The sequence below is a fragment of the Carcharodon carcharias genome, chromosome 8, assembly GCF_017639515.1.
Source record: "Carcharodon carcharias isolate sCarCar2 chromosome 8, sCarCar2.pri, whole genome shotgun sequence".
NCBI classification, from domain to species: domain Eukaryota; kingdom Metazoa; phylum Chordata; class Chondrichthyes; order Lamniformes; family Lamnidae; genus Carcharodon; species Carcharodon carcharias.
The window spans coordinates 114,240,861-114,267,408 of NC_054474.1; the positions used below are offsets into that span (position 1 = coordinate 114,240,861).

At 61.1% G+C, this 26,548-nt stretch overlaps 1 protein-coding gene across 1 annotated transcript; it reads right to left on the reverse strand.

Annotated features, from left to right (window-relative positions):
* Positions 1-756: 756 nt before the first annotated feature.
* On the reverse strand, positions 757-26,440 carry ppil3 (peptidylprolyl isomerase (cyclophilin)-like 3). Its single transcript, XM_041194248.1, has 6 exons — positions 26,114-26,440; positions 25,951-26,025; positions 23,637-23,730; positions 20,298-20,365; positions 3,171-3,289; positions 757-1,986 (listed from the first exon to the last, which is right to left on the reverse strand). The coding sequence occupies exons 1-6, from the start codon at positions 26,114-26,116 to the stop codon at positions 1,860-1,862; spliced, it is 486 nt and encodes a 161-aa protein (XP_041050182.1). The 5' UTR covers positions 26,117-26,440; the 3' UTR covers positions 757-1,859.
* Between the last annotated feature and the right edge of the window lie 108 nt (positions 26,441-26,548).

Genomic DNA, 26,548 nt, shown 5'->3' on the forward strand with positions numbered 1-26,548 from the left:
TATAACTAAGAGCTTGGAGATTTGGTTCCAATCTGTTACCCCTCCAACATCCTCTCCAATGCCTCACAATGCTTCATTTAGTGCGGGATCCAAAATTGGTCGTAATACTCCAAAGCCTAAGTATTTGCCATCGGCCCTCAATGCTCCTACCAATGTAACTTAAAGCCCTCCTCCCTTTCCCTGTTTCAGTCTCACACTGCTCATGAACCTTTAACATTGGCTAACTACTACCCTCAGGCTCGTTCCTGATCTGCTTGATTGAGTGAACAGTATTCCATGGTATAGACATTCCTGGAGGCTCGGAGAGGTGATCATACAGAAAGCTACAGGATGGGAAGCATTCTTCTGGAACATTACTGTAGATTAAATCACAGCCACGAGTTCAAGCTAGTAGAAGGAATATTTAATATTCTTTAAATTGGGAACCAGCAAGGACACCGTGTAACTTGTAATGTCTGTCTCAGTTAAAATCCAAGCTGAGCCTGTCTGGAGACCAATGTCCGGGTACGCTAGGGTCACATCACACTAACAATGCCTGATCTGTGGACAGTTATTTGATTGTAACTCAAGTATATTCAGGACACTGTCTGTAGATTCACAGCCAAGACAGAAAGCATAAGAATGCAGCAATCCTTAATCCCATCCCCTGCATCAGTGTTTGTACCTACATCAGCTGATATAAAGATCACTGTCCTTAACGAAAACTCAGAAATTAAGCTTTCACCTTGCATATAAAAATATTCCGTAAGAATTCCGTAGATCACCCCAGTTTATTTAAACACAGACTGCAGCCTGAATGCTTTGGATAAGACACATCAAATAACCGATGCCCCAGTTATTAACAGCATCAACCAATGCAGTAACAGTCCACACAGGCAGTTCCCAAGCCAATGATAAAGCATCAGATCCTGCTGCAGCAGTTGGGGGCAGGGTGGGGGGAAAGATGAAATATAAAGAAAGTAAAATCCTGCTGGAAAATAAGAGCTGAGAAGAATCAGCAGGTGTGTTCGGACTGAGGATATAACCTGAAGCTTAAATTTGCACGTTCTCTCCTCCAACATGGATTGTGTGTGCAAGCTCAGCTTTCTTCCAGTTTAATACAACTCATTTAGTAATTCCTTCCGTTTACTGGGTTGGGGAGGAACTCAATTGAGAGTGGGGGGGGGGAGGAAGGAGGGAGGGAGGAGAAAGAAAGAGAGGGAATGAGGAAGACACAGATAAATGGGAGATAGAATGAGGTGGAGAGAGGGAGAAGGAGACAGAGGGAGACCCAAAGAGAAAAAGGAGGTACAGAGGCAAGGATAGAGAAAGAGGCAGAAAGAAATGGGAGAGCGGAGGTGGAGAGACACACAAAGAAAAAGGAGGGGAGCTAGAGATGGATAGGTAGAGGGGGGAGAGAGAGGGAGGTATGCAAGAGAGGGAGAAGAGAGCAAGTGAAAGAGGGAACAAGAGGGAGAGAAAGAAGTAGAAAAATGGGAAAGAGTGAGAGGTGAAAAGAGAGATAGAGGGAAACCCAGAGAGAAAGGAAAGAGAGCAAGAAGAGAGAAAGAGGCAGAGAAAAATGTGAGGGAGAGGTAGAGAGACATGGAGAGAAAGGAGAGGGAAGCTAGTGAGAGAGGGGAGAGGCAAGAGGGGTAGGTGCAGGAGAGAGTGTGTGCGCGAGTGAGGTGAGGACGATAGGTAGCCTTCTCAACAGCCTTTGTGGTCCATATGGTTTCTGTGGGCCCTCTCCAGCTGAGCAGTGCTAAGGTATAATGGTGGGATCAGATCTCAGATCTCAGCTTCAAACTGTCTCAGTGGAATCTCAGCATCTTGCTCAAATTGCTCAGCTCCATAGGTGCCTGTGGCCACACCTGAGATCAGAGTGCGAACGGATTGGCATGAATAACAACATCTTTGATGCGGACATCGGTCAGTGGTCGGAATGTTTTCTCATTTACCGGAAGCTTCTCCAGCTCATCAAGAGTCTCCAGACCATCGATTACCCTGGTGGAAGGAAGAGAGAGAGAGATTTGGAGGAGAGCTTACACAAACAAGGGTTGTATTCTCTGGAATTTAGAAGAGTAAGGGACGATGTGATTCAAGTTTCCAATATATTAAGGCGAGTCCAGGACTCGAGTCTACAAATTAGAGCCTGATATTTCAAGAGTGAAATTGGGAAACATTTCTACACACACAGGGTGTGAGAAGTTTGGAACGCTTCCACAAATGGCAATAGATCAATAGTAAACTTTAAACCTGAGATTGATAGGTTTTTATTATTATCCATTAGGTATTAATGATATGGGGCAAAGTGAGGAATATGGAGTATGGTCACTGAACGGGCTCAAGGAACTAAATAGCCTCCTCCTGTTCCCATGTTCAGGTTTTGTTACACAGAGTGCTCACTACTAACAGGCAGCCATGAGCAGTGAACATAACTCCCTTTGTAGCTGCTCTTCAGTGTACACAGCTATATTCAGAGCTCACTGTCACTGCACAGGAAACTCCCAGTATCAGCCCAAAACTCACATCAACCTGTAGTTCGCAAATAACACACGATCCATGTGTGGGCTGGTCTGAACATACTCGGCCTCTTCCAGCCACACATATACCTGGAGATTAATATTGTTCCTTTACAAAGCTTGGAGGAGTGTATGTGTGAAAGACGGAAAGGACACTTCCAGTGGGCACTGCTGTTAACCGCAGTGTTCTACAGGATGGTAAGGAAACAAGGTGGTATAGGCACACTCCTCAATAGATAATGCTCCGACCAATTATAAAGGAGGTCGGTCTCAATGGACCTGGAAAAATATCGAAGACAAGGTGCAATGTAACCCTGCTTACGTAGTCGCTGTAATTACACACGTCTGCAAGTTGATGGAGCTGCAGCACCTCTGGACAGAGTACTTACTACGTGATACGTTTACATGAGCAGCTCCCATTATAAACAAAGAGAAAGGAATTGATTCAAATATCTGTAATGTATTATGTTAATGGCCACAGATCAGGTCAATCAGAGTGGGAGACAGGCACTTACTTATGTTGTGGCTATTTTGCTATTCTGCACATCCCCCTGCAAAGACAGGCAGGGGGAGCAACTGAAAAACATAGTCGAGGAACTAAAACCCCCCCGGGTCAGGAAGCCTGTGGCTACCAGCTACTGGAAGACGTGAAATGAATAAACCTACTTCCCAAACACTGTGTACTTCATGTCCAACTGCGGCTGCTTCCCATACGTGAAGAAGAACTGGGAACCGTTGGTGTTGGGGCCGCTGTTCGCCATAGACACAACCCCTCGGACATTGTGCTGAAAAAGACCAGAACAGCTGGATGAACTGAATCACAGATCACTGTCACTCACTGGGAGTCGCACGCAGGTCCCATTGTCACTCACTGGGAGTCAGGCATGGGTCCCAACGGGAATTGTGCCCCGGTCACACTGGGAGTCGCGCCCCGGTCACACTGGGGGCCGCGCCCCGGTCACACTGGGGGCCGCGCCCCGGTCACACTGGGGGCCGCGCCCCGGTCACACTGGAGGCCGCGCCCCGGTCACACTGGGGGCCGTGCCACGGTCTCACTGGGAGCCGCGCCATGGTCTCACTGGGAGCCACACTGATCTCGCTGTCACCCACTGGCAGTCACAGTGATCTCGCTGGGAGCCACGCTGATCTCATTGGGATCCGCGCCCTGCTCTCGCGGGCAGTCGCGCCCCGGTCACACTGGGGGTCGCACCCGGGTCACACTGGGGATCGCACCTGGGTCACACTGGGTGTCGCACCCCGGTCACACTGGGAGTCGCGCACTGATCCTGCTAGGAGGCGCACACTGATCTCACTGTCACCCACTGGCAGTCACGCTGATCTCGCTGGGAGTCGCGCCCCGGTCACACTGGGGGTCGCGCCCCGGTCACACTGGGGGTCGCGCCCCGGTCACACTGGGGGTCGCGCCCCGGTCACACTGGGGGTCGCGCCCCGGTCACACTGGGGGTCGCGCCCCGGTCACACTGGGGGTCGCGCCCCGGTCACACTGGGGGTCGCGCCCCGGTCACACTGGGGGTCGCGCCCCGGTCACACTGGGGGTCGCGCCCCGGTCACACTGGGGGTCGCGCCCCGGTCACACTGGGGGTCGCGCCCCGGTCACACTGGGGGTCGCGCCCCGGTCACACTGGGGGTCGCGCCCCGGTCACACTGGGGGTCGCGCCCCGGTCACACTGGGGGTCGCGCCCCGGTCACACTGGGGGTCGCGCCCCGGTCACACTGGGGGCCGCGCCCCGGTCACACTGGGGGCCGCGCCCCGGTCTCACTGGGAGCCGCGCAACGGTCTCACTGGGAGCCACACTGATCTCGCTGTCACCCACTGGCAGTCACAGTGATCTCGCTGGGAGCCACGCTGATCTCATTGGGAGCCGCGCCCTGCTCTCGCGGGCAGTCGCGCCACGGTCACACTGGGGGTCGCACCCCGGTCACACTGGGAGTCGCGCACTGATCCTGCTAGGAGGCGCACATTGATCTCGCTGTTCTTGCTGGGAGTCGCGCCCCGGTCACAATGGCGGTCGCACCCCGGTCACACCCCGGTCACACTGGGAATCGCGCACTGATCTTGCTAGGAGGCACACACTGATCTCGCTGTCACCCACTGGCAGTCACGCTAATCTCGCTGGGAGTCGCACCCCGGTCACACTGGGAGTCACGCACTGATCCTGCTAGGAGGTGCATACTGATCTCGCTGTCACCCACTGGCAGTCACGCTGATCTCGCTGGGAGTCGCACCCCGGTCACACTGGGAGTCGCACCCCGGTCACACTGGGAGTCGCACCCTGGTCACACTGGGAGTCGCGCACTGATCCTGCTAGGAGGCGCACACTGATCTCGCTGTCACCCACTGGCAGTCACGCTGATCTCGCAGGGAGTTGCACCCCGGTCACACTGGCGGTCGCAGTCCAGTCACAATGGCGGTCGCACCCGGGTCACAATGGCGGTCGCACTCTGCTGTCGCCAGGCAGTCGCACCCCGCTCTCGCCGGGCAGCCGCACCCCGCTCTCATGGGCAGTCGCACCACGGTCACACTGGGAGTCGCGCACTGATCTCGCTGTCACCAACTGGCAGTCACTGTGATCTCGCTGGGAGCCGCGCACTGCTCCCGCGGGGACCGCGCACTGCTCTCACTGTCTCTCGCTGGGAGCCGCACTGATCTCGCTGTCACCCACTGGCAGTCACAGTGACCTCGCTGGGAGCCGCGCCCTGCTCTTACGGGCAGTCGCACCCCGGTCGCACTGGGAGTCGCGCCCCGGTCTCACGGGCAGCCGCGCCCCGGTCACACTGGGGGCCGCGCCACGGTCTCACTGGGAGCCGCGCCACGGTCTCACTGGGAGCCGCGCCACGGTCTCACTGGGAGCCGCGCCATGGTCTCACTGGGAGCCACGCTGATCTCACTGTCACCCACTGGCAGTCACAGTAATCTCGCTGGGAGCCACGCTGATCTCATTGGGAGCCGCACCCTGCTCTCGCGGGCAGCCACGCCCTGCTCTCGCGGGCATTCGTGACCCGGTCACACTGGGGGTCACACTGGGGATCGCACCCGGGTCACACTGGGTGTCGCACCCCGGTCACACTGGGTGTCGCGCACTGATCCTGCTAGGAGGCGCACACTGATCTCGCTGTCACCCACAGGCAGTCACGCTGTTCTCACTGGGAGTCGCACCCCGGTCACACTGGGAATCGCGCACTGATCCTGCTAGGAGGCGCACACTGATCTCGCTGTCACCCACTGGCAGTCACGCTGATCTCGCTGGGAGTCGCACCCCGGTCACACTGGGACTCGCACCCCGGTCACACTGGGAGTCGCGCACTGATCCTGCTAGGAGGCGCACACTGATCTCGCTGTCACCCACTGGCAGTCACGCTGATCTTGCTGGGAGTCGCACCCCGGTCACACTGGGAGTCGCACCCCGGTCACACTGGGAGTCGCACCCCGGTCACACTGGGAGTCGCGCACTGATCCTGCTAGGAGGCGCACACTGATCTCGCTGTCACCCACCGGCAGTCACGTTGATCTCGCTGGGAGTCGCACCCCGGTCACATTGACGGTCGCACCCCAGTCACACTGGCGGTCGCGCTCTGCTCTCGCCAGGCAGTCGCACCCCGCTCTCGCCGGGCAGCCGCACCCCGCTCTCACGGGCAGTCACACCACGGTCACACTGGGAGTCGCGCACTGATCTTGCTGTCACCAACTGGCAGTCACAGTGATCTCGCTGGGAGCCGCGCCCTGCACTTACGGGCAGTCGCACCCTGGTCACACTGGGAGTCGCGCCCCGGTCTCACAGGCAGTCACACCCCGGTCACACGGGCAGCCGCGCCCCACTCTCACGGGCAGCCGCGCCCCGGTCACACTGGGGGTCGCGCCCCGGTCACACTGGGGGTCGCGCCCCGGTCACACTGGGGGTCGCGCCCCGGTCACACTGGGGGTCGCGCCCAGATCACACTGGGGGTCGCGCCCAGATCACACTGGGGGCCGCGCCACGGTCTCACTGGGAGCCGCGCCACGGTTTCACTGGGAGCCACACTGATCTCGCTGTCACCCACTGGCAGTCACAGTGATCTCGCTGGGAGCCACGCTGATCTCACTGGAAGCCACGCCCTGCTCTCGCGGGGAGCCGCGCCCTGCTCTCGCGGGCAGTCGCGCCCCGGTCACACTGGGGGTCGCACCCGGGTCACACTGGGAGTCGCGCACTGATCCTGCTATGAGGCGCACACTGATCTCGCTGTCACCCACCGGCAGTCACGCTGTTCTCGCTGGGAGTCGCGCCCCGGTCACATTGGCGGTCGCACCCCGGTCACACTGGCGGTCGCACCCCGGTCACACTGGGAATCGCGCACTGATCCTGCTAGGAGGCACACACTGATCTCGCTGTCACCCACTGGCAGTCACGCTGATCTCGCTGGGAGTCGCACCCCGGTCACACTGGGAGTCGCACCCCGGTCACACTGGGAGTCACGCACTGATCCTGCTAGGAGGCGCACACTGATCTCGCTGTCACCCACTGGCAGTCACGCTGATCTCGCTGAGAGTCGCGCCCCGGTCACACTGCGAGCCGCGCCCCGGTCACACTGCGAGCCGCGCCCCGGTCACACTGCAAGCCGCATCCCGGTCACACTGGGAGTCGCGCACTGATCTCGCTGTCACCCACTGGCAGTCACAGTGATCTCGCTGCGAGCCGCGCCCCGCTCTCGCTGCGAGCCGCGCCCCGCTCTCGCTGCGAGCCGCGCCCCGCTCCCGTGGGAAGCCGCGCACTGCTCTCACTGTCTCTCGCTGGGAGCCACACTGATCTCGCTGTCACCCACTGGCAGTCACAGTGATCTCGCTGGGAGCCGCGCCCTGCTCTTACATGCAGTCGCACCCCGGTCTCACGGGCAATCGCGCCCCGGTCACACGGGCAGCCGCGCCCCACTCTCACGGGCAGCCGCGACCCGGTCACACTGGGGGTCGCGCCCCGGTCACACTGGGGGTCGCGCCCCGGTCACACTGGGGGTCGCGCCCCGGTCACACTGGGGGTCGCGCCCCGGTCACACTGGGGGTCGCGCCCCGGTCACACTGGGGGTCGCGCCCCGGTCACACTGGGGGTCGCGCCCCGGTCACACTGGGGGTCGCGCCCCGGTCACACTGGGGGTCGCGCCCCGGTCACACTGGGGGTCGCGCCCAGGTCACACTGGGGGTCGCGCCCAGGTCACACTGGGGGCCGCGCCACGGTCTCACTGGGGGCCGCGCCACGGTCTCACTGGGAGCCACACTGATCTCGCTGTCACCCACTGGCAGTCACAGTAATCTCGCTGGGAGCCACGCTGATCTCATTGGGAGCCGCACCCTGCTCTCGCAGGCAGCCACACCCTGCTCTCGCGGGCAGTCCTGACCCGGTCACACTGGGGGTCACACTGGGGATCGCACCCGGGTCACACTGGGGGTCGCACCCCGGTCACACTGGGTGTCGCGCACTGATCTCGCTGTCACCCATTGGCAGTCACACTGTTCTCACTGGGAGTCGTGCCCCGGTCACACTGGCGGTCGCACCCCGGTCACACTGGTGGTCGCACCCCGGTCACACTGGGAATCGCGCACTGATCCTGCTAGGAGGCGCACACTGATCTCGCTGTCACCCACTGGCAGTCACGCTGATCTTGCTGGGAGTCGCACCCCGGTCACACTGGGACTCGCACCCCGGTCACACTGGGAGTCGCGCACTGATCCTGCTAGGAGGCGCACACTGATCTCGCTGTCACCCACTGGCAGTCACGCTGATCTCGCTGGGAGTCGCACCCCGGTCACACTGGGAGTCGCATCCCGGTCACACTGGGAGTCGCGCACTGATCCTGCTAGGAGGCGCACACTGATCTCGCTGTCACCCACTGGCAGTCACGCTGATCTCGCTGGGAGTCGCACCCCAGTCACACTGGCGGTCGCACCCCGGTCACATTGACGGTCGCACCCCGGTCACACTGGCGGTCGCACCCCGGTCACACTGGCGGTCGCGCTCTGCTCTCGCCAGGCAGTCGCACCCCGCTCTCACGGGCAGTCGCACCACGGTCACACTGGGAGTCGCGCACTGATCTTGCTGTCACCAACTGGAAGTCACTGTGATCTCGCTGGGAGCCGCGCACTGCTCTCACTGTCTCTCGCTGGGAGCAGCACTGATCTCGCTGTCACCCACTGGCAGTCACAGTGATCTCGCTGGGAGCCGCGCCCTGCACTTACGGGCAGTCGCACCCTGGTCACACTGGGAGTCGCGCCCCGGTCTCACGGGCAGTCGCACCCCGGTCACACGGGCAGCCGCGCCCCACTCTCACGGGCAGCCGCGCCCCGGTCACGCTGGGGGTCGCGCTCCGGTCACGCTGGCGGTCGCGCCCCGGTCACGCTGGCGGTCGCGCCCCGGTCACGCTGGCGGTCGCGCCCCGGTCACGCTGGCGGTCGCGCCCCGGTCACGCTGGGGGTCGCGCCCCGGTCACGCTGGGGGTCGCGCCCCGGTCACGCTGGGGGTCGCGCCCCGGTCACGCTGGGGGTCGCGCCCCGGTCACGCTGGGGGTCGCGCCCCGGTCACGCTGGGGGTCGCGCCCCGGTCACGCTGGGGGTCGCGCCCCGGTCACGCTGGGGGTCGCGCCCCGGTCACGCTGGGGGTCGCGCCCCGGTCACGCTGGGGGTCGCGCCCCGGTCACGCTGGGGGTCGCGCCCCGGTCACGCTGGGGGTCGCGCCCCGGTCACGCTGGGGGTCGCGCCCCGGTCACGCTGGGGGTCGCGCCCCGGTCACGCTGGGGGTCGCGCCCCGGTCACGCTGGGGGTCGCGCCCCGGTCACGCTGGGGGTCGCGCCCCGGTCACGCTGGGGGTCGCGCCCCGGTCACGCTGGGGGTCGCGCCCCGGTCACGCTGGGGGTCGCGCCCCGGTCACGCTGGGGGTCGAGTCCAGATCACGCTGGGGGTCGCGTCCAGATCACGCTGGGGGTCGCGTCCAGATCACACTGGGGGCCGCGCCACGGTCTCACTGGGAGCCGCGCCACGGTCTCACTGGGAGCCGCGCCACGGTCTCACTGGGAGCCACACTGATCTCGCTGTCACCCACTGGCAGTCACAGTGATCTCGCTGGGAGCCACGCTGATCTCACTGGAAGCCACGCCCTGCTCTCGCGGGTAGCCGCGCCCTGCTCTCGCGGGCAGTCGCGCCCCGGTCACACTGGGGGTCGCACCCGGGTCACACTGGGAGTCGTGCACTGATCCTGCTATGAGGCGCACACTGATCTCCGTCACCCACCGGCAGTCACGCTGTTCTCGCTGGGAGTCACGCCCCGGTCACATTGGCGGTCGCACCCCAGTCACACTGGCGGTCGCACCCCAGTCACACTGGCGGTCGCACCCCGGTCACACTGGGAATCGCGCACTGATCCTGCTATGAGGCACACACTGATCTCGCTGTCACCCACTGGCAGTCACGCTGATCTTGCTGGGAGTCGCACCCCGGTCACACTGGGAGTCGCACCCCGGTCACACTGGGAGTCACGCACTGATCCTGCTAGGAGGCGCACACTGATCTCGCTGTTACCCACTGGCAGTCACGCTGATCTCGCTGAGAGTCGCGCCCCGGTCACACTGGCGGTCGCGCCCCGGGCACACTGGCAGTCGCGCCCCGGGCACACTGGCAGTCGCGCCCCGGTCACACTGCGAGCCGCGCCCCGGTCACACTGCGAGCCGCGCCCCGGTCACACTGCGAGCCGCGCCCCGGTCACACTGGGAGTCGCGCACTGATCTCGCTGTCACCCACTGGCAGTCACAGTGATCTCGCTGCGAGCCGCGCCCCGCTCTCGCTGCGAGCCGCGCCCCGCTCTCGCTGCGAGCCGCGCCCCGCTCTCGCTGCGAGCCGCGCCCCGCTCTCGCTGCGAGCCGCGCCCCGCTCTCGCTGCGAGCCGCGCCCCGCGCCCCGCTCTCGCTGCGAGCCGCGCCCCGCTCTCGCTGCGAGCCGCGCCCCGCTCTCGCTGCGAGCCGCGCCCCGCTCTCGCTGCGAGCCGCGCCCCGCTCTCGCTGCGAGCCGCGCCCCGCTCTCGCTGCGAGCCGCGCCCCGCTCTCGCTGCGAGCCGCGCCCCGCTCTCGCTGCGAGCCGCGCCCCGCTCTCGCTGCGAGCCGCGCCCCGCTCTCGCTGCGAGCCGCGCCCCGCTCTCACGGGCAGTCGCTCCCCGGTCACACTGGGAGCCGTGCACTGCTCCCGTGGGAAGCCGCGCACTGCTCTCACTGTCTCTCGCTGGGAGCCACACTGATCTCGCTGTCACCCACTGGCAGTCACAGTGATCTCGCTGGGAGCCGCGCCCTGCTCTTACGGGCAGTCGCACCCCGGTCACACTGGGAGTCGCACCCCGGTCTCACGGGCAGTCGCGCCCCGGTCACACGGGCAGCCGCGCCCCACTCTCACGGGCAGCCGCGCCCCGGTCACACTGGGGGCCGCGCCCCGGTCACACTGGGGGCCGCGCCCCGGTCACACTGGGGGTCGCGCCCCGGTCACACTGGGGGCCGCGCCCCGGTCACACTGGGGGCCGCGCCCCAGTCACACTGAGGGCCGCGCCACGGTCTCACTGGGAGCCGCGCCACGGTCTCACTGGGAGCCACACTGATCTCGCTGTCACCCACTGGTAGTCACAGTGATCTCGCTGGGAGCCACGCTGATCTCATTGGGAGCCGCGCCCTGCTCTCGTGGAGAGCCGCGCCCTGCTCCCGCGGGCAGTCGCGCCCCGGTCACACTGGGAGTCGCGCACTGATCCTGCTAGGAGGCGCGCACTGATCTCGCTGTCACCCACCGGCAGTCACGCTGTTCTCGCTGGGAGTCGCGCCCTGGTCACATTGGCGGTCGCACCCCGGTCACACTGGCGGTCGCACCCCGGTCACACTGGGCATCGCGCACTGATCATGCTAGGAGGCACACACTGATCTCGCTGTCACCCACTGGCAGTCATGCTGATCTCGCTGGGAGTCGCACCCCGGTCACACTGGCGGTCGCGCTCTGCTCTCGCCAGGCAGTCGCACCCCGCTCTCGCCGGGCAGCCGCACCCCGCACTCACGGGCTGTCGCACCCCGGTCACACTGGGAGTCGTGCACTGATCTCGCTGTCACCCACTGGCAGTCACTGTGTTCTCGCTGGGAGCGGTGCCCCGCTCTCGCGGTCAGCTGCACCCCGCTCTCACAGGCTGTCGCGCCCCGGTCTCACTGGGAGTCGCGCCCCGGTCACACTGGGAGTCGCGCCCCGGTCACACTGGGAGTCGCGCCCCGGTCACACTGGGAGTCGCGCCCCGGTCACACTGGGAGTCGCGCCCCGGTCACACTGGGAGTCGCGCCCCGGTCACACTGGGAGTCGCGCCCCGGTCACACTGGGAGTCGTGCACTGATCTCGCTGTCACCCACTGGCAGTCACTGTGATCTCGCTGGGAGCGGTGCCCCGCTCTCGCGGTCAGCTGCACCCCGCTCTCACAGGCTGTCGCGCCCCGGTCACACTGGGAGTCGCGCCCCGGTCACACTGGGAGTCGCGCCCCGGTCACACTGGGAGTCGCGCCCCGGTCACACTGGGAGTCGCGCCCCGGTCACACTGGGAGTCGCGCCCCGGTCACACTGGGAGTCGCGCCCCGGTCACACTGGGAGTCGCGCCCCGGTCACACTGGGAGCCGCGCCCCGGTCACACTGGGAGTCGCGCCCCGGTCACACTGGGAGTCGCGCCCCGGTCACACTGGGAGTCGCGCCCCGGTCACACTGGGAGTCGCGCCCCGGTCACACTGGGAGTCGCGCCCCGGTCACACTGGGAGTCGCGCCCCGGTCACACTGGGAGTCGCGCCCCGGTCACACTGGGAGCCGCGCCCCGGTCACACTGGGAGCCGCGCCCCGGTCACACTGGGAGCCGCGCCCCGGACACACTGGGAGCCGCGCCCCGGTCACACTGGGAGCCGCGCCCCGGTCACACTGGGAGCCGCGCCCCGGTCACACTGGGAGCCGCGCCCCGGTCACACTGGGAGCCGCGCCCCGGTCACACTGGGAGTCGTGCACTGATCTCGCTGTCACCCACTGGCAGTCAGTGATCTCGCTGCGAGCCGCGCCCCGCCCTCGCTGCGAGCCGCGCCCCGCCCCCGCTGCGAGCCGCGCCCCGCCCCCGCTGCGAGCCGCGCCCCGCCCCCGCTGCGAGCCGCGCCCCGCCCCCGCTGCGAGCCGCGCCCCGCCCCCGCTGCGAGCCGCGCCCCGCCCCCGCTGCGAGCCGCGCCCCGCCCCCGCTGCGAGCCGCGCCCCGCCCCCGCTGCGAGCCGCGCCCCGCCCCCGCTGCGAGCCGCGCCCCGCCCCCGCTGCGAGCCGCGCCCCGCCCCCGCTGCGAGCCGCGCCCCGCCCCCGCTGCGAGCCGCGCCCCGCCCTCGCTGCGAGCCGCGCCCCGCCCTCGCTGCGAGCCGCGCCCCGCCCTCGCTGCGAGCCGCGCCCCGCCCTCGCTGCGAGCCGCGCCCCGCCCTCGCTGCGAGCCGCGCCCCGCTCTCACGGGCAGTCGCACCCCGGTCACACTGGGAGCCGCGCACTGCTCCCGTGGGAAGCCGCGCACTGCTCTCACTGTCTCTCGCTGGGAGCCACACTGATCTCGCTGTCACCCACTGGCAGTCACAGTGATCTCGCTGGGAGCCGCGCCCTGCTCTTACGGGCAGTCGCACCCCGGTCACACTGGGAGTCGCGCCCCGGTCTCACGGGCAGTCGCGCCCCGGTCACACGGGCAGCCGCGCCCCGGTCACACGGGCAGCCGCGCCCCGGTCACACGGGCAGCCGCGCCCCGGTCACACGGGCAGTCGCACCCCAGTCACACTGGGAGCCGCGCACTGCTCCCGCGGGGAGCCGCGCACTGCCCTCACTGTCTCTCGCTGGAAGCCGCACTGATCTCGCTGTCACCCACTGGCAGTCACAGTGATATCGCTGGGAGCCGCACCCCGGTCACACTGGGAGTCGAACCCCGGTCTCACGGGCGGCCGCGCCCCGGTCACACTGGGAGTCGCTCACTGATCTCGCTGTCACCCACTGGCAGTCACAGTGATATCGCTGGGAGCCGCGCCCCGGTCACACGGGGGGGCCGCGCCCCGGTCACACGGGGGGGCCGCGCCCCGGTCACACGGGGGGGCCGCGCCCCGGTCACACGGGGGGGCCGCGCCCCGGTCACACGGGGGGGCCGCGCCCCGGTCACACGGGGGGGCCGCGCCCCGGTCACACGGGGGGGCCGCGCCCCGGTCACACGGGGGGGCCGCGCCCCGGTCACACGGGGGGGCCGCGCCCCGGTCACACGGGGGGGCCGCGCCCCGGTCACACGGGGGGGCCGCGCCCCGGTCACACGGGGGGGCCGCGCCCCGGTCACACGGGGGGCCGCGCCCCGGTCACACGGGGGGGCCGCGCCCCGGTCACACGGGGGGCCGCGCCCCGGTCACACTGGGGGTCGCGCCCCGGTCTCACTGGGAGCCGCGCACTGATCCTGCTAGGAGGCACACACTGATCTCGCTGTCACCCACTGGCAGTCATGCTGATCTCGCTGGGAGTCGCACCCCGGTCACACTGGCGGTCGCGCTCTGCTCTCGCCAGGCAGTCGCACCCCGCTCTCGCCGGGCAGCCGCACCCCGCTCTCACGGGCTGTCGCACCCCGGTCACACTGGGAGTCGTGCACTGATCTCGCTGTCAGCCACTGGCAGTCACTGTGATCTCGCTGGGAGCCGTGCCCCGCTCTCGCGGTCAGCTGCACCCCGCTCTCACGGGCTGTCGCGCCCCGGTCACACTGGGAGCCGCGCCCCGGTCTCACGGGCAGTCGCGCCCCGGTCACACTGCGAGCCGCGCCCCGGTCACACTGCGAGCCGCGCCCCGGTCACACTGCGAGCCGCGCCCCGGTCACACTGGGAGTCGTGCACTGATCTCGCTGTCACCCACTGGCAGTCAGTGATCTCGCTGCGAGCCGCGCCCCGCTCTCGCTGCGAGCCGCGCCCCGCTCTCGCTGCGAGCCGCGCCCCGCTCTCGCTGCGAGCCGCGCCCCGCTCTCGCTGCGAGCCGCGCCCCGCTCTCGCTGCGAGCCGCGCCCCGCTCTCGCTGCGAGCCGCGCCCCGCTCTCGCTGCGAGCCGCGCCCCGCTCTCGCTGCGAGCCGCGCCCCGCTCTCGCTGCGAGCCGCGCCCCGCTCTCGCTGCGAGCCGCGCCCCGCTCTCGCTGCGAGCCGCGCCCCGCTCTCGCTGCGAGCCGCGCCCCGCTCTCGCTGCGAGCCGCGCCCCGCTCTCGCTGCGAGCCGCGCCCCGCTCTCGCTGCGAGCCGCGCCCCGCTCTCGCTGCGAGCCGCGCCCCGCTCTCGCTGCGAGCCGCGCCCCGCTCTCGCTGCGAGCCGCGCCCCGCTCTCGCTGCGAGCCGCGCCCCGCTCTCGCTGCGAGCCGCGCCCCGCTCTCGCTGCGAGCCGCGCCCCGCTCTCGCTGCGAGCCGCGCCCCGCTCTCGCTGCGAGCCGCGCCCCGCTCTCGCTGCGAGCCGCGCCCCGCTCTCGCTGCGAGCCGCGCCCCGCTCTCGCTGCGAGCCGCGCCCCGCTCTCGCTGCGAGCCGCGCCCCGCTCTCGCTGCGAGCCGCGCCCCGCTCTCGCTGCGAGCCGCGCCCCGCTCTCGCTGCGAGCCGCGCCCCGCTCTCGCTGCGAGCCGCGCCCCGCTCTCGCTGCGAGCCGCGCCCCGCTCTCACGGGCAGTCGCACCCCGGTCACACTGGGAGCCGCGCACTGCTCTCACTGTCTCTCGCTGGAAGCCGCACTGATCTCGCTGTCACCCACTGGCAGTCACAGTGATCTCGCTGGGAGCCGCACCCCGGTCACACTGGGAGTCTAACCCCGGTCTCACGGGCGGCCGCGCCCCGGTCTCACGTCGGCTGCGCCCCGGTCACACGGGCGGCCGCGCCCCGGTCACACGGGGGGCCGCGCCCCGGTCACACGGGGGGTCGCGCCCCGGTCTCACTGGGAGCCACACTGATCTCGCTATCACCCACTGGCAGTCACAGTGATCTCGCTGGGAGCCACGCTGATCTCATTGGGAGCCGCGCCCTGCTCTCGCGGGCAGTCGCGCACCGGTCACACTGGGGGTCACACCCGGGTCACACTGGGGGTCGCACCCCGGTCACACTGGGAGTCACGCACTGATCCTGCTAGGAGGCGCACACTGATCTCGCTGTCACCCACTGGCAGTCACGCTGTTCTCGCTGAGAGTCGCGCCCCGGTCACACTGGCGGTCGCACCCTGGTAACACTGGGAATCGCGCACTGATCCTGCTAGGAGGCGCACACTGATCTCGCTGTCACCCACTGGCAGTCACGCTGATCTCGCTGGGAGTCGCGCCCCGGTCACACTGGGGGTCGCGCCCCGGTCACACTGGGGTCGCGCCCCGGTCACACTGGGGGTCGCGCCCCGGTCACACTGGGGGTCGCGCCCCGGTCACACTGGGGGTCGCGCCCCGGTCTCACTGGGGGTCGCGCCCCGGTCTCACTGGGGTCACACTGATCTCGCTGTCACCCACTGGCAGTCACAGTGATCTCGCTGGGAGCCACGCTGATCTCAATGGGAGCCGCGCCCTGCTCTCGCGGGGAGCCGCGTCCTGCTCTCGCGGGCGGTCGCGCCCCGGTCACGCTGGGGGTCGCACCCGGGTCACACTGGGGGTCGCACCCCGGTCACACTGGGGGGTCGCACCCCGGTCACACTGGGGGGTCGCACCCCGGTCACACTGGGGGTCGCACCCCGGTCACACTGGGGGTCGCACCCCGGTCACACTGGGGGTCGCACCCCGGTCACACTGGGGGTCGCACCCCGGTCACACTGGGGGTCGCACCCCGGTCACACTGGGGGTCGCACCCCGGTCACACTGGGGGTCGCACCCCGGTCACACTGGGGGTCGCACCCCGGTCACACTGGGGGTCGCACCCCGGTCACACTGGGGGTCGCGCACTGATCCTGCTAGGAGGCGCACACTGATCTCGCTGTCACCCACTGGCAGTCACGCTGTTCTCGCTGGGAGTCACGTCCCGGTCACACTGGCGGTCGCACCCCGGTCACACTGGCGGTCGCACCCCGGTCACACTGGGAATCGCGCACTGATCCTGCTAGGAGGCGCACACTGATCTCGCTGTCACCCACTGGCAGTCACGCTGATCTCGCTGGGAGTCGCACCCCGGTCACACTGGGAGTCGCACCCCGGTCACACTGGGAGTCGCGCACTGATCCTGCTAGGAGGCGCACACTGATCTCGCTGTCACCCACTGGCAGTCACGCTGTTCTCGCTGGGAGTCGCGCCCCGGTCACACTGGCGGTCGCACCCCGGTCACACTGGGAATCGCGCACTGATCCTGCTAGGAGGCGCACACTGATCTCGCTGTCACCCACTGGCAGTCACGCTGATCTTGCTGGGAGTCGCACCCCGGTCACACTGGCAGTCACGCTCTGCTCTCGCCGGGCAGTCGTACCCCGCTCTCGCCGGGCAGCCGCACCCCGGTCACATGGGGTGCCGCACCCCGGTCTCACGGGCAGCCGCACCCCGGTCTCACGGGCAGCCGCACCCCGGTCTCACGGGCAGCCGCACCCCGGTCACACTGGGAGTCGCACACTGATCTCGCTGTCACCCACTGGCAGTCACTGTGATCTCGCTGCGAGCCGCGCCCCGGTCTCGCTGGGAGTCTCGCACTGATCCTGCTGGGAGTCACACACTGATCTCGCTGTCACCCACTGGCAGTCACAGTGATCTCGCTGGGAGCCACGCTGATCTCACTGAGAGCCGCACCCCGATCTCACTGGGAGTCGCGCACAGATCCTGCTGGGAGTCGCACACTGATCTCGCTGTCACCCACTGGCAGTCACTGTGATCTCGCTGCGGGCCGCGCCCCGGTCACGCTGCGGGCCGCGCCCCGGTCACGCTGCGGGCCGCGCCCCGGTCACGCTGCGGGCCGCGCCCCGGTCACGCTGGGAGTCACACACTGATCTCGCTGTCACCCACTGGCAGTCACAGTGATCTCGCTGGGAGCCACGCTGATCTCACTGGGAGCTGCACCCCAATCTCACTGGGAGTCGCGCACTGATCCTGCTGTGAGTCGCACACTGATCTCGCTGTCACCCACTGCCAGTCTCTGTGATCTCGCCGGCAGTCGCACCCCGGTCTCATGGGCAGTCGCGCCCCGCTCCCACTGCGAGTCGCGCCCCGGTCCCACTGCGAGTCGCGCCCCGGTCCCACTGCGAGTCGCGCCCCGGTCCCACTGCGAGTCGCTCCCCGGTCCCACTGCGAGTCACACACTGATCTTGCTGTCACCCACTGGCACTCACAGTGCTCTCGCTGGGAGCGACGCTGATCTCACTGGGAGCCGCACCCCGATCTCACGGGCAGTTGCACCCTGGTCACACTGGGAGTCTCGCACCGATCCTGCTGGGAGTCGCGCACCGATCCTGCTGGGAGTCGCACACTGATCTCGCTGTCACCCACTGGCAGTCACTGTGATCTCGCTGGGAGCCACGCTGATCTCACTGGGAGCCGCGCCCCCCTCTCACTGCGAGCCGCGCCCCGCTCTCACTGCGAGCCGCGCCACCGTCTCACTGCGAGCCGCGCCACCGTCTCACTGCGAGCCGCGCCACCGTCTCACTGCGAGCCGCGCCACCGTCTCACTGCGAGCCGCGCCACCGTCTCACTGCGAGCCGCGCCACCGTCTCACTGCGAGCCGCGCCACCGTCTCTCTGCGAGCCGCGCCACCGTCTCTCTGCGAGCCGCGCCACCGTCTCACTGCGAGCCGCGCCACCGTCTCACTGCGAGCCGCGCCACCGTCTCACTGCGAGCCGCGCCACCGTCTCACTGCGAGCCGCGCCACCGTCTCACTGCGAGCCGCGCCACCGTCTCACTGCGAGCCGCGCCACCGTCTCACTGCGAGCCGCGCCACCGTCTCACTGCGAGCCGCGCCACCGTCTCACTGCGAGCCGCGCCACCGTCTCACTGCGAGCCGCGCCACCGTCTCACTGCGAGCCGCGCCACCGTCTCACTGCGAGCCGCGCCACCGTCTCACTGCGAGCCGCGCCACCGTCTCACTGCGAGCCGCGCCACCGTCTCACTGCGAGCCGCGCCACCGTCTCACTGCGAGCCGCGCCACCGTCTCACTGCGAGCCGCGCCACCGTCTCACTGCGAGCCGCGCCACCGTCTCACTGCGAGCCGCGCCACCGTCTCACTGCGAGCCGCGCCACCGTCTCCCTGCGAGCCACACTGATCTCATTGTTACTCGCCGGCAGTCACACTGATCTCACTGGGAGCCACTCTGATAGAACATGAGAACATAAGAACGTGGAGGCGGAGTAGGCAATTCAGCCCCTTGAGCCTGCCCCGCCATTCATTCACGGGAAGCTCATTCATTCATTTGATCTCGTTTTGGCCTCAACTCCAATTTCCCGCCCTCTCCCCATAACCTTTCAACCCATTACTCGTTAAAAATCTGTCTATCTCCTCCTTAAATTTATTCAGCATCCACTGCACTCTGAGGTAGTGAATTCCACAGATTCATGACCCTTTGAGAAAAGTAATACCTCCTCATCTCTTATTTAAATCTACACCCCTTAGCCTAAAACTATGACCTCTCGTTCTAGAATGCCCCAAAAGGGGAAACATCTGCTCCACGTCTACTATGTCTATCCCCTTTAGCATCTTATATATCTCATTTGATCTCCTCTCATCCTTTTAAACTCTAGCGAGTATAGGCCTAAACTGCTCAATCTCTCCTCATAAGACAAGCCCCACATCTCTGGAATCAATCTAGTGAACCTCTTCTGAACCTCCAGTGCAACTACATCCTTCCTCAAGTAAGGGGACCAAAACTGTGCACAGTACTCCAGGTGCGGTCTCACCTGGTACAGTTGCAACAATACTTCCCTATTTTTATACTCTATTCCTTTAGCAATAAATGCCAAAATTCCATTTGCTTTCCTTATTACCTGCTGTACCTGTACACTAGCTTTCAGTGCTTCATGCACAAGGACAACCAAATCCCTCTGCACTTATCCATGTTAATCTCCATCTGCCAAATTTTGGCCCATTCACCTAACCTGTCCATATCCATTTGTAAGTTTCTTATTTCTTCCTTGCAACTTACTTTCCCACCCATTTTGGTGTCATCTGCAAAGTTAGCTTTATAGTACCTTCTATCCCTGAATCCAAATCATTAATATAGATTGTAAATGGTTGGGGCCCAAGGACTGAACCCTGTGCCACCCCACTAGTTACAGCTTGCCATTGAGGAAAAGACCCATTTATCCCGACTCTCTGCTTTCTGTTGGTTAGCCAATCTTCTATCCAAGCTAATATATTAACCCTAACTCCTCATCTTATGTATTAATTTTTTGTGCGGCATATCATAGGCCTTCTGGAAGTCCAGATATACTACATCTGCAGAATCCCCATTATCCACTTTGCTTGTCACATCTTCAAAGAACTCTAGCAAATTAGTCAAACACGATTTACTCTTCATAAAATCATGCTGACTCTGATGGTTTGCATTTTGACTTTCCAAATGCCCCATTACTCGATCCTTAATAATGGATTCCAACAATTTCCCAACGACAGAGGTTAAACTAATTGGACTATAGTTTCCTACTTTCTGCCTCCCCCGCTTTTTGAATAAGGGTGTTACATTGGCATTTTTCCAATCCACTGGAACCTTTCCAGAATCCAGGGAATTTTGGAATGTTATAGCTGATCTCACTGTCATTCCCTGGTAATTGCATTTCAATGAGCAAGAAAGACTTTAAATATGAACTGTTGTATTACCTTAAGATGTTCATTAATTTCATCTTCAAACTTCCTCCCCCAGATACTGGAACCTCCTTTCCCAGTGTCTGTGGGAAACATCACAATGTAGGCAATTACCACAACAAAAACGCCAATCTGTATTTATATTATCAAAAACACTTTAATCACAGAATTTTCAAAACAAATTATTCATTCACAAGATGTGGGCTTCGCTGGCTGGGCCGCCATTTATTGCCCATCCCTAGTTGCACTTGAGAAGGTGGTGGTGAGCTGCCTTCTTGAACCACTGCAGTCCATGTGGTGTAGGTACACCCACAGTGCTGTTAGGGAGGGAGTTCCAGGATTTGACCCAGTGACAGTGAAGGAACGATCATATATTTCCAAGTCAGGATGGTGAGTGACTTGAAGGGGAACTTCCAGGTGGTGGTGTTCCCAACTATCTGCTGTCCTTGTCCTTCTAGATGGTAGCAGTCGTGGGTTTGGAAGGTGCTGTCTAAGGAGCCTTGGTGAGTTTCTGCAGTGCATCTGGTAGATGGTTCATACTCCTGCTACCATATGTCAGTGGTGGAGGGAGTGAATCTTTAAGGGAGTGGATCAGGTGCCAATCAAGCAGGCTGTTTTGTTGTGGCTGGTGTCAAGCTTCAGTGCATTCTGCAGTGCATCTTGTAGATGGTACACACTGCTGCTACTGTGCATCGGTGGTGGAGGAAGTGAATGTTTGTGGATGTGGTGGCAATCAAGTGGGCTGCTTTGTCCTGGACAGTGTCAAGTTTCTTGAGTGTTGTGGGAGCTGCACTCATCCAGGCAAGTGGAGAGTATTCCATCACACTCCTGACTTGTGCCTTGTAGATGGTGGACAGGCTTTGGGGTGTCTGGAGGTGGGTTACTCATCACACGATTCCTAGCGTCTGATCTGCTCTTGTAGCCACAGTATTTATATAGCTGGTCCAGTTCAGTTTCTGGTCAATGGTAACCCCCAGGATGTTGATAGTGGGAGATTCAGTGATGGTAATGCCATTGAACATCAGGGGGCGATGATTGGACCCTCTCAAGTTGAAGATGGTCATTGCCTGATACTTGTGTGGTACGAATGTTACTTGCCACTTGTCAGCCTAAGCCTGGATGTTGTCCAGGTCTTGCTGCATTTGGGCACAGACAGCTTCAGTATCTGAGGAATCATGAATGGTGCAAACATTGTGCAATCATCAGCGAACATCCCCACTTCTGACCTTATGATGGAAGGAAGGTCATTGATGAAGCAGCTGAAGATGGTTGGGTCGAGGACACTACCCTGAGGAACTCCTGCAGTGATGTCCTGGAGCTGTGATGACTGACCTCCAACAACCACAACCATCTTCCTTTCTGCTAGGTATGACTCCAACCAGCAGAGTTTTCCCCCCGATTCTCACTGAATCCAGTTTTGCTAGGGCTCCTTGATGCCACACCCAGTCAAAAGCTGCCTTAATATCAAGGGCAGTCACTCTCATCTCACCTCAGAAGTTCAGCTCTTTTGTCCATGTTTGAACCAAGGCTGTAATGAGGTCAGGAGCTGAATGGCCCTGGCGGAACCCTAACAGGGCAACAGTGAGCAGGTTATTGCTAAACAAGTGCTGCTTGATTAGCACCGTTGATGACCCCTTCCATTACTTTACTGATGATTGAGAGTAGACAGATGGGGCGGTAATTGGCTGGGTTGGATTTGTCCTGCTCTTTGTGTACAGGACATACCTGGGCAATTTCTCTCATAGCCAGGTAGATGCCAGTGTTGTAGCTGCACTGGAACAGCTTGGCTAGGGGCATGGCAAGTTCTGGAGCACAAGTCTTCAGTACTATTGCTGGAATATTGTCAGGGAACTTAGCCTATACAGTAACCTGTGCCTTCAGCCATTTCTTGATATCACGTGGAGTGAATTGAATTGGCCTAAGACTGGCATCTGTGATGCTGGGGCCCTCTGGAGGAGGCCGAGATGGATCATCCACTCGGCACTTCTGGCTGAAGATTGTAGCAAATACTTCAGCCTTATCTTTTGCACTGATGTGCTGGGCTCCTCTATCATTGAGGATGGGGATATTTGTGGAGCTCCTCCTCCTCTAGTGAGTTGTTTAATTGTCCACTACCATTCACAGCTGGATGTGGCAGGACAGCAGAGCTTAGATCTGATCTGGTGGTTGTGGGATCGCTTAGCCCTGTCTATAATTTGCTGCTTATGCTGTTTGGTACACAAGTAGTCCTGTGTTGTTGCTTCACCAGATTGACACCTCATTTTTAGGTCTGCCTCGTGCTGCCCCTGGCATAGCACTCTTCATTGAACCAGGGTTGATCCCCTGGCTTGATGGTAGAGTGGGGTACGTGTCAGGGACATGATGTTATAGATTGTGTTCGAGTACAATTCTGCTGCTGCAGTTCATCTTCAATGAGTAAGAACATTCTGGAAGAATTTGTGGTGTTTTAAAAGTCACTGTCCCTTAAAGGATTAACGCAAGGACTGTTCCTGAACAAGGCAGCATTTTACAAGAAAAGGTAATTCAGCAGTTTTAAAGAAGCTGGAAACCTCTTGTCCCCAGTGGACTGTTTACAGCAGGGTCACATGGTGGTTTATAGCTTTGAAAAAAAATCCATCCCTGGAAAACTGTGCTAAAAACTGGTCACTGGTTCTGCTTTTGAGGAGAATACAAGGAGCAACTGCAAGAAGACCACAGCTCTTTCCAGTCCAGAGCCAGTCCAAAGCTGCAAGGGAATAGAGGCTGTTCCTGAGTTGCTCTACATTCTGCAATTGAGTGCCTACAATTTTCCTCAAGTCCACCTGAAAAAGCAGTGCAGAATCATCAACTGTTTCACAGACCAGCCCTGAGAAACCAACCATTTCATACTGTATGATGATAAGCTTTGTCTTCTACTCGACAAGACTGGTTTTATAATAAACTAAAAATTTTTGTGGTTTATTGAAGAAACTTGGGCACTAAGTGCTCATTCTGAGATTCATAGGTAAAGCACAGATTTGGTCATATAGCTAGCTAGAGAAATCATTTAAATATATGCTGTTACCTGTGGAGTCGTGGAACTAGAGACAGACAGTGCATTCCTCCCATCTTGGTCACAAAATTATAGCACTTTTAATATAACACCAATCTGTATTTATATAGCACCTTTAACACAGTGAAACATCCAACAGCGTTTAGATGGGAGTGATTCTCAAACAAAATCTAACTCCAAGCCACACAGGGAGATATTAGAGCAGATAAGCAAATGGTCCTCCGGTGGGAAAGCGGGGTAGCGAGGTGGAGAGGTGTACAGGAGTATTCCAGAGCTTAGGGCTCGGGTGGCTGAAACCAGGGGTAATGTGGTGGGAACCTTACCTGTCGGGTCTCCAGTCTGCACAATGAAGCCTTTGATATTGCGATGAAATAGGCAGCCATTGTAGTAATCACTAGCACACAGTGCCAGGAAGTTCTAGAGAAGAGGGAAAACAGGAAGAGAAGCAGCTTTAAGTGGAAGGGCAGAGATGGAACTGTAACACCCGTGTCATACAGTGACAGACCTGTCCCCACCAATACTGTACCTCAGTATTATACAATGACAGACCTGTCCCCACCAATACTGTATCCCAGTGTTATCCAGTGACAGACCTGTCCCCACCAGTACTGTACCCCAGTGTTATACAGTGACAGACCTGTCCCCACCAGTACTGTACTCCTGTGTTATGCAGTGACAGACCTGTGCCCACCAGTGCTGCACCCCAGTGATATAAAGTGAAAGAACTGTCCCCACTAGTCCTGTACTGCGGTACTGTGCAATGACAGACCTGTCCCAACCAGTATTGTACCCCGATGTTATACAATCACAGACCTGTACCCATCATTACTGTACCCCAGTGTTATACAAGTGACAGACCTGTCCCTACCAGTGCTGTACCCAAGATTTATACAGTGCCTGATCTGTCCCCATCAGTCCTCTATCACAGTGTTACACAGTGACAGGTCAGACCGCAACAGTACTGCACCCCAGTGTTATATTTTGACAGGCCTGTCACCACCAGTACTGTATCACAGCATTATACAGTCACAGATCTGTACCCATTATTACAGTACCCCAGTTTTGTACAGTGACAGGTCTGTTCCCATCAGTCCTCGTCCCCGTGTTATACAGTGACAGACCTGTCCCCACCAGTACTGTACCCCACTGTTATAAAGTGACAGACTTATGCGCACCAGTACTGTACTGCAGTATTATACAATGAAAGGTCTGCCTGCACCAGTACCGTACCACAGTGTTATACAGTGTCAGGCCTGTTGCCCCTGTATAGTATCGCAGTATTATACAGTCACAGACTTGTACCCATCATTAATGTACCCCAGTGTTGTACAGTGACAGGTCTGTCCCCATCAGTCCTCTCCCCCAGCATTATACAGTGACAGACCTGTTATACAGAACTATACAGTGGCAGACCTGTCCCCAGTACAGTGCCCCAGTGTTATACAGTGACAGACCTGTCCCTACCACTGTATCCCAGTGTAATACAGAAACATATCTGTCCCCACCAGTTCTGTACACCAGTGTTATGCAGTGACAGACCTGTCCCACCAGTACATTATCCCAGTGTTATAATGACAGACCTGTCACCACCAGTGCTATACCCCAGTGTTGTAGTGACAGACCTGTCCCCACCAGTACTGTACCCGTGTTAATGACAGACTTGTCCCGTGTTATACAGTGACAGATCTGTTCCCAATACTGTACCCGTGTTATATAGTAACAGATCTGTCCCCACCAGTATATTATCCCAGTGTTATACAGTGACAGACCTGTCCCCACCAGTCCTGCACCCATTTTATACAGTGACATACCCGTCCCCACCAATACTGTACCCCAGTGTTATACAGTGACAGACCTGCCTCCACCAGTACTGTATCCCAATGTTAAACAGTGACAGACCTGGCCACACCAGTACTGTACCCTTGTGTTGTACAGTGACAGACCTGCCTCCACGAGTACTGTACCCCAGTGTTATACCTTGACAGACGTGGCCCCACCTGTACTGTACCCCAGTGTTATACAATGACAGACCTGTCCCATCAGTGCAATATCCCAGTGTTAGACAGTGACAGACCTGTCTCCACCAGTCCTGTACCCTAGTGTTATACTGTGACAGACCTGTCATTACCAGTGTTATATCAGCCTGCTAAACCTTGTTGCCACTCTGAAGTGTTTCTGCTTATTTCACTATGCCCTCCCATAATTTACTATCCTGCCCACAGTTTATTGTGTTGCTAAATTTGAAGCATCAGCAGATTTTAAAATTACTTTCCCTATAGCCTCATGCAGGTCATTTATGTATCTGTTGAAAAGCAATGGTGACCAACCTGGGAGTTGTGCACCAATCAGGGAGATATCCATTCAGCACTGCTCTCACCTCTTCTCCTCATCCACACTATTTCTTCTGCTGCCTAAACTCAGAGCGATGGGGAAAATCCTGGAAAAAGCTTCACGGCAAAAGCAGAGCAGATCAACAGCAGGACCCTGCCTGGTGAGTAAACCTGAGCCAAGCACCAGCACCAACCAGTCCCATCACTCTTCAGCACCAACCAGTCCCATCACTCACCAGCGCCAACCAGCCCCATCACTCACCAGCGCCAACCAGCCCCATCACTAACTATCAGTGAGCAGATCTACCTCACAGCTCCTTGGGGCCCTCTCGCTGAACAATTCCAGCTTCATGTCCCCGAGCTCCGTGCGGATGGTCAGAGCCTGAAACAGAGAGAGAGAGCGTCACCATAGCCCACCGTCCCGACCCGTTACCAGGGGAACAATGTACCGAATCCCGGCTCTCACTTACCATCACCCCCACCTTCCCGATTAACAGTCCGCCCAAGATTACTTCCGGTCCTTCCCGATAAACCGTCCGTCCAAAGCAACTTTCCTATCCGGGGCGGGGGTTGATCACCACCCCTTCTGTGTGGAATTGAAGCTCTATCTCGCTGGCGCTCCCAACAGGATTTGTGGTCTTACTGCAGCTGTGGAGTCGCACAGGCCGCACCTTAGATAATAATGGACATAATTTCCACACTGCAAGGTTAAAGCAACAAAGGTAATGAGCTTGAATGACAAGAGCTCCTCTCAGGGGAATTTGGAAATTGTCCAATTACAAAAACAGGCCTATGGCAGCATCCCACATTCTTCCAGCCTCCGTCAGCCTCTCCACACTCGGTGTGCTCCTCCCTCAACCCGCTCCGGGCTGCTCTCCAAGGACCTCCTCGCTCTTTGAGGACCT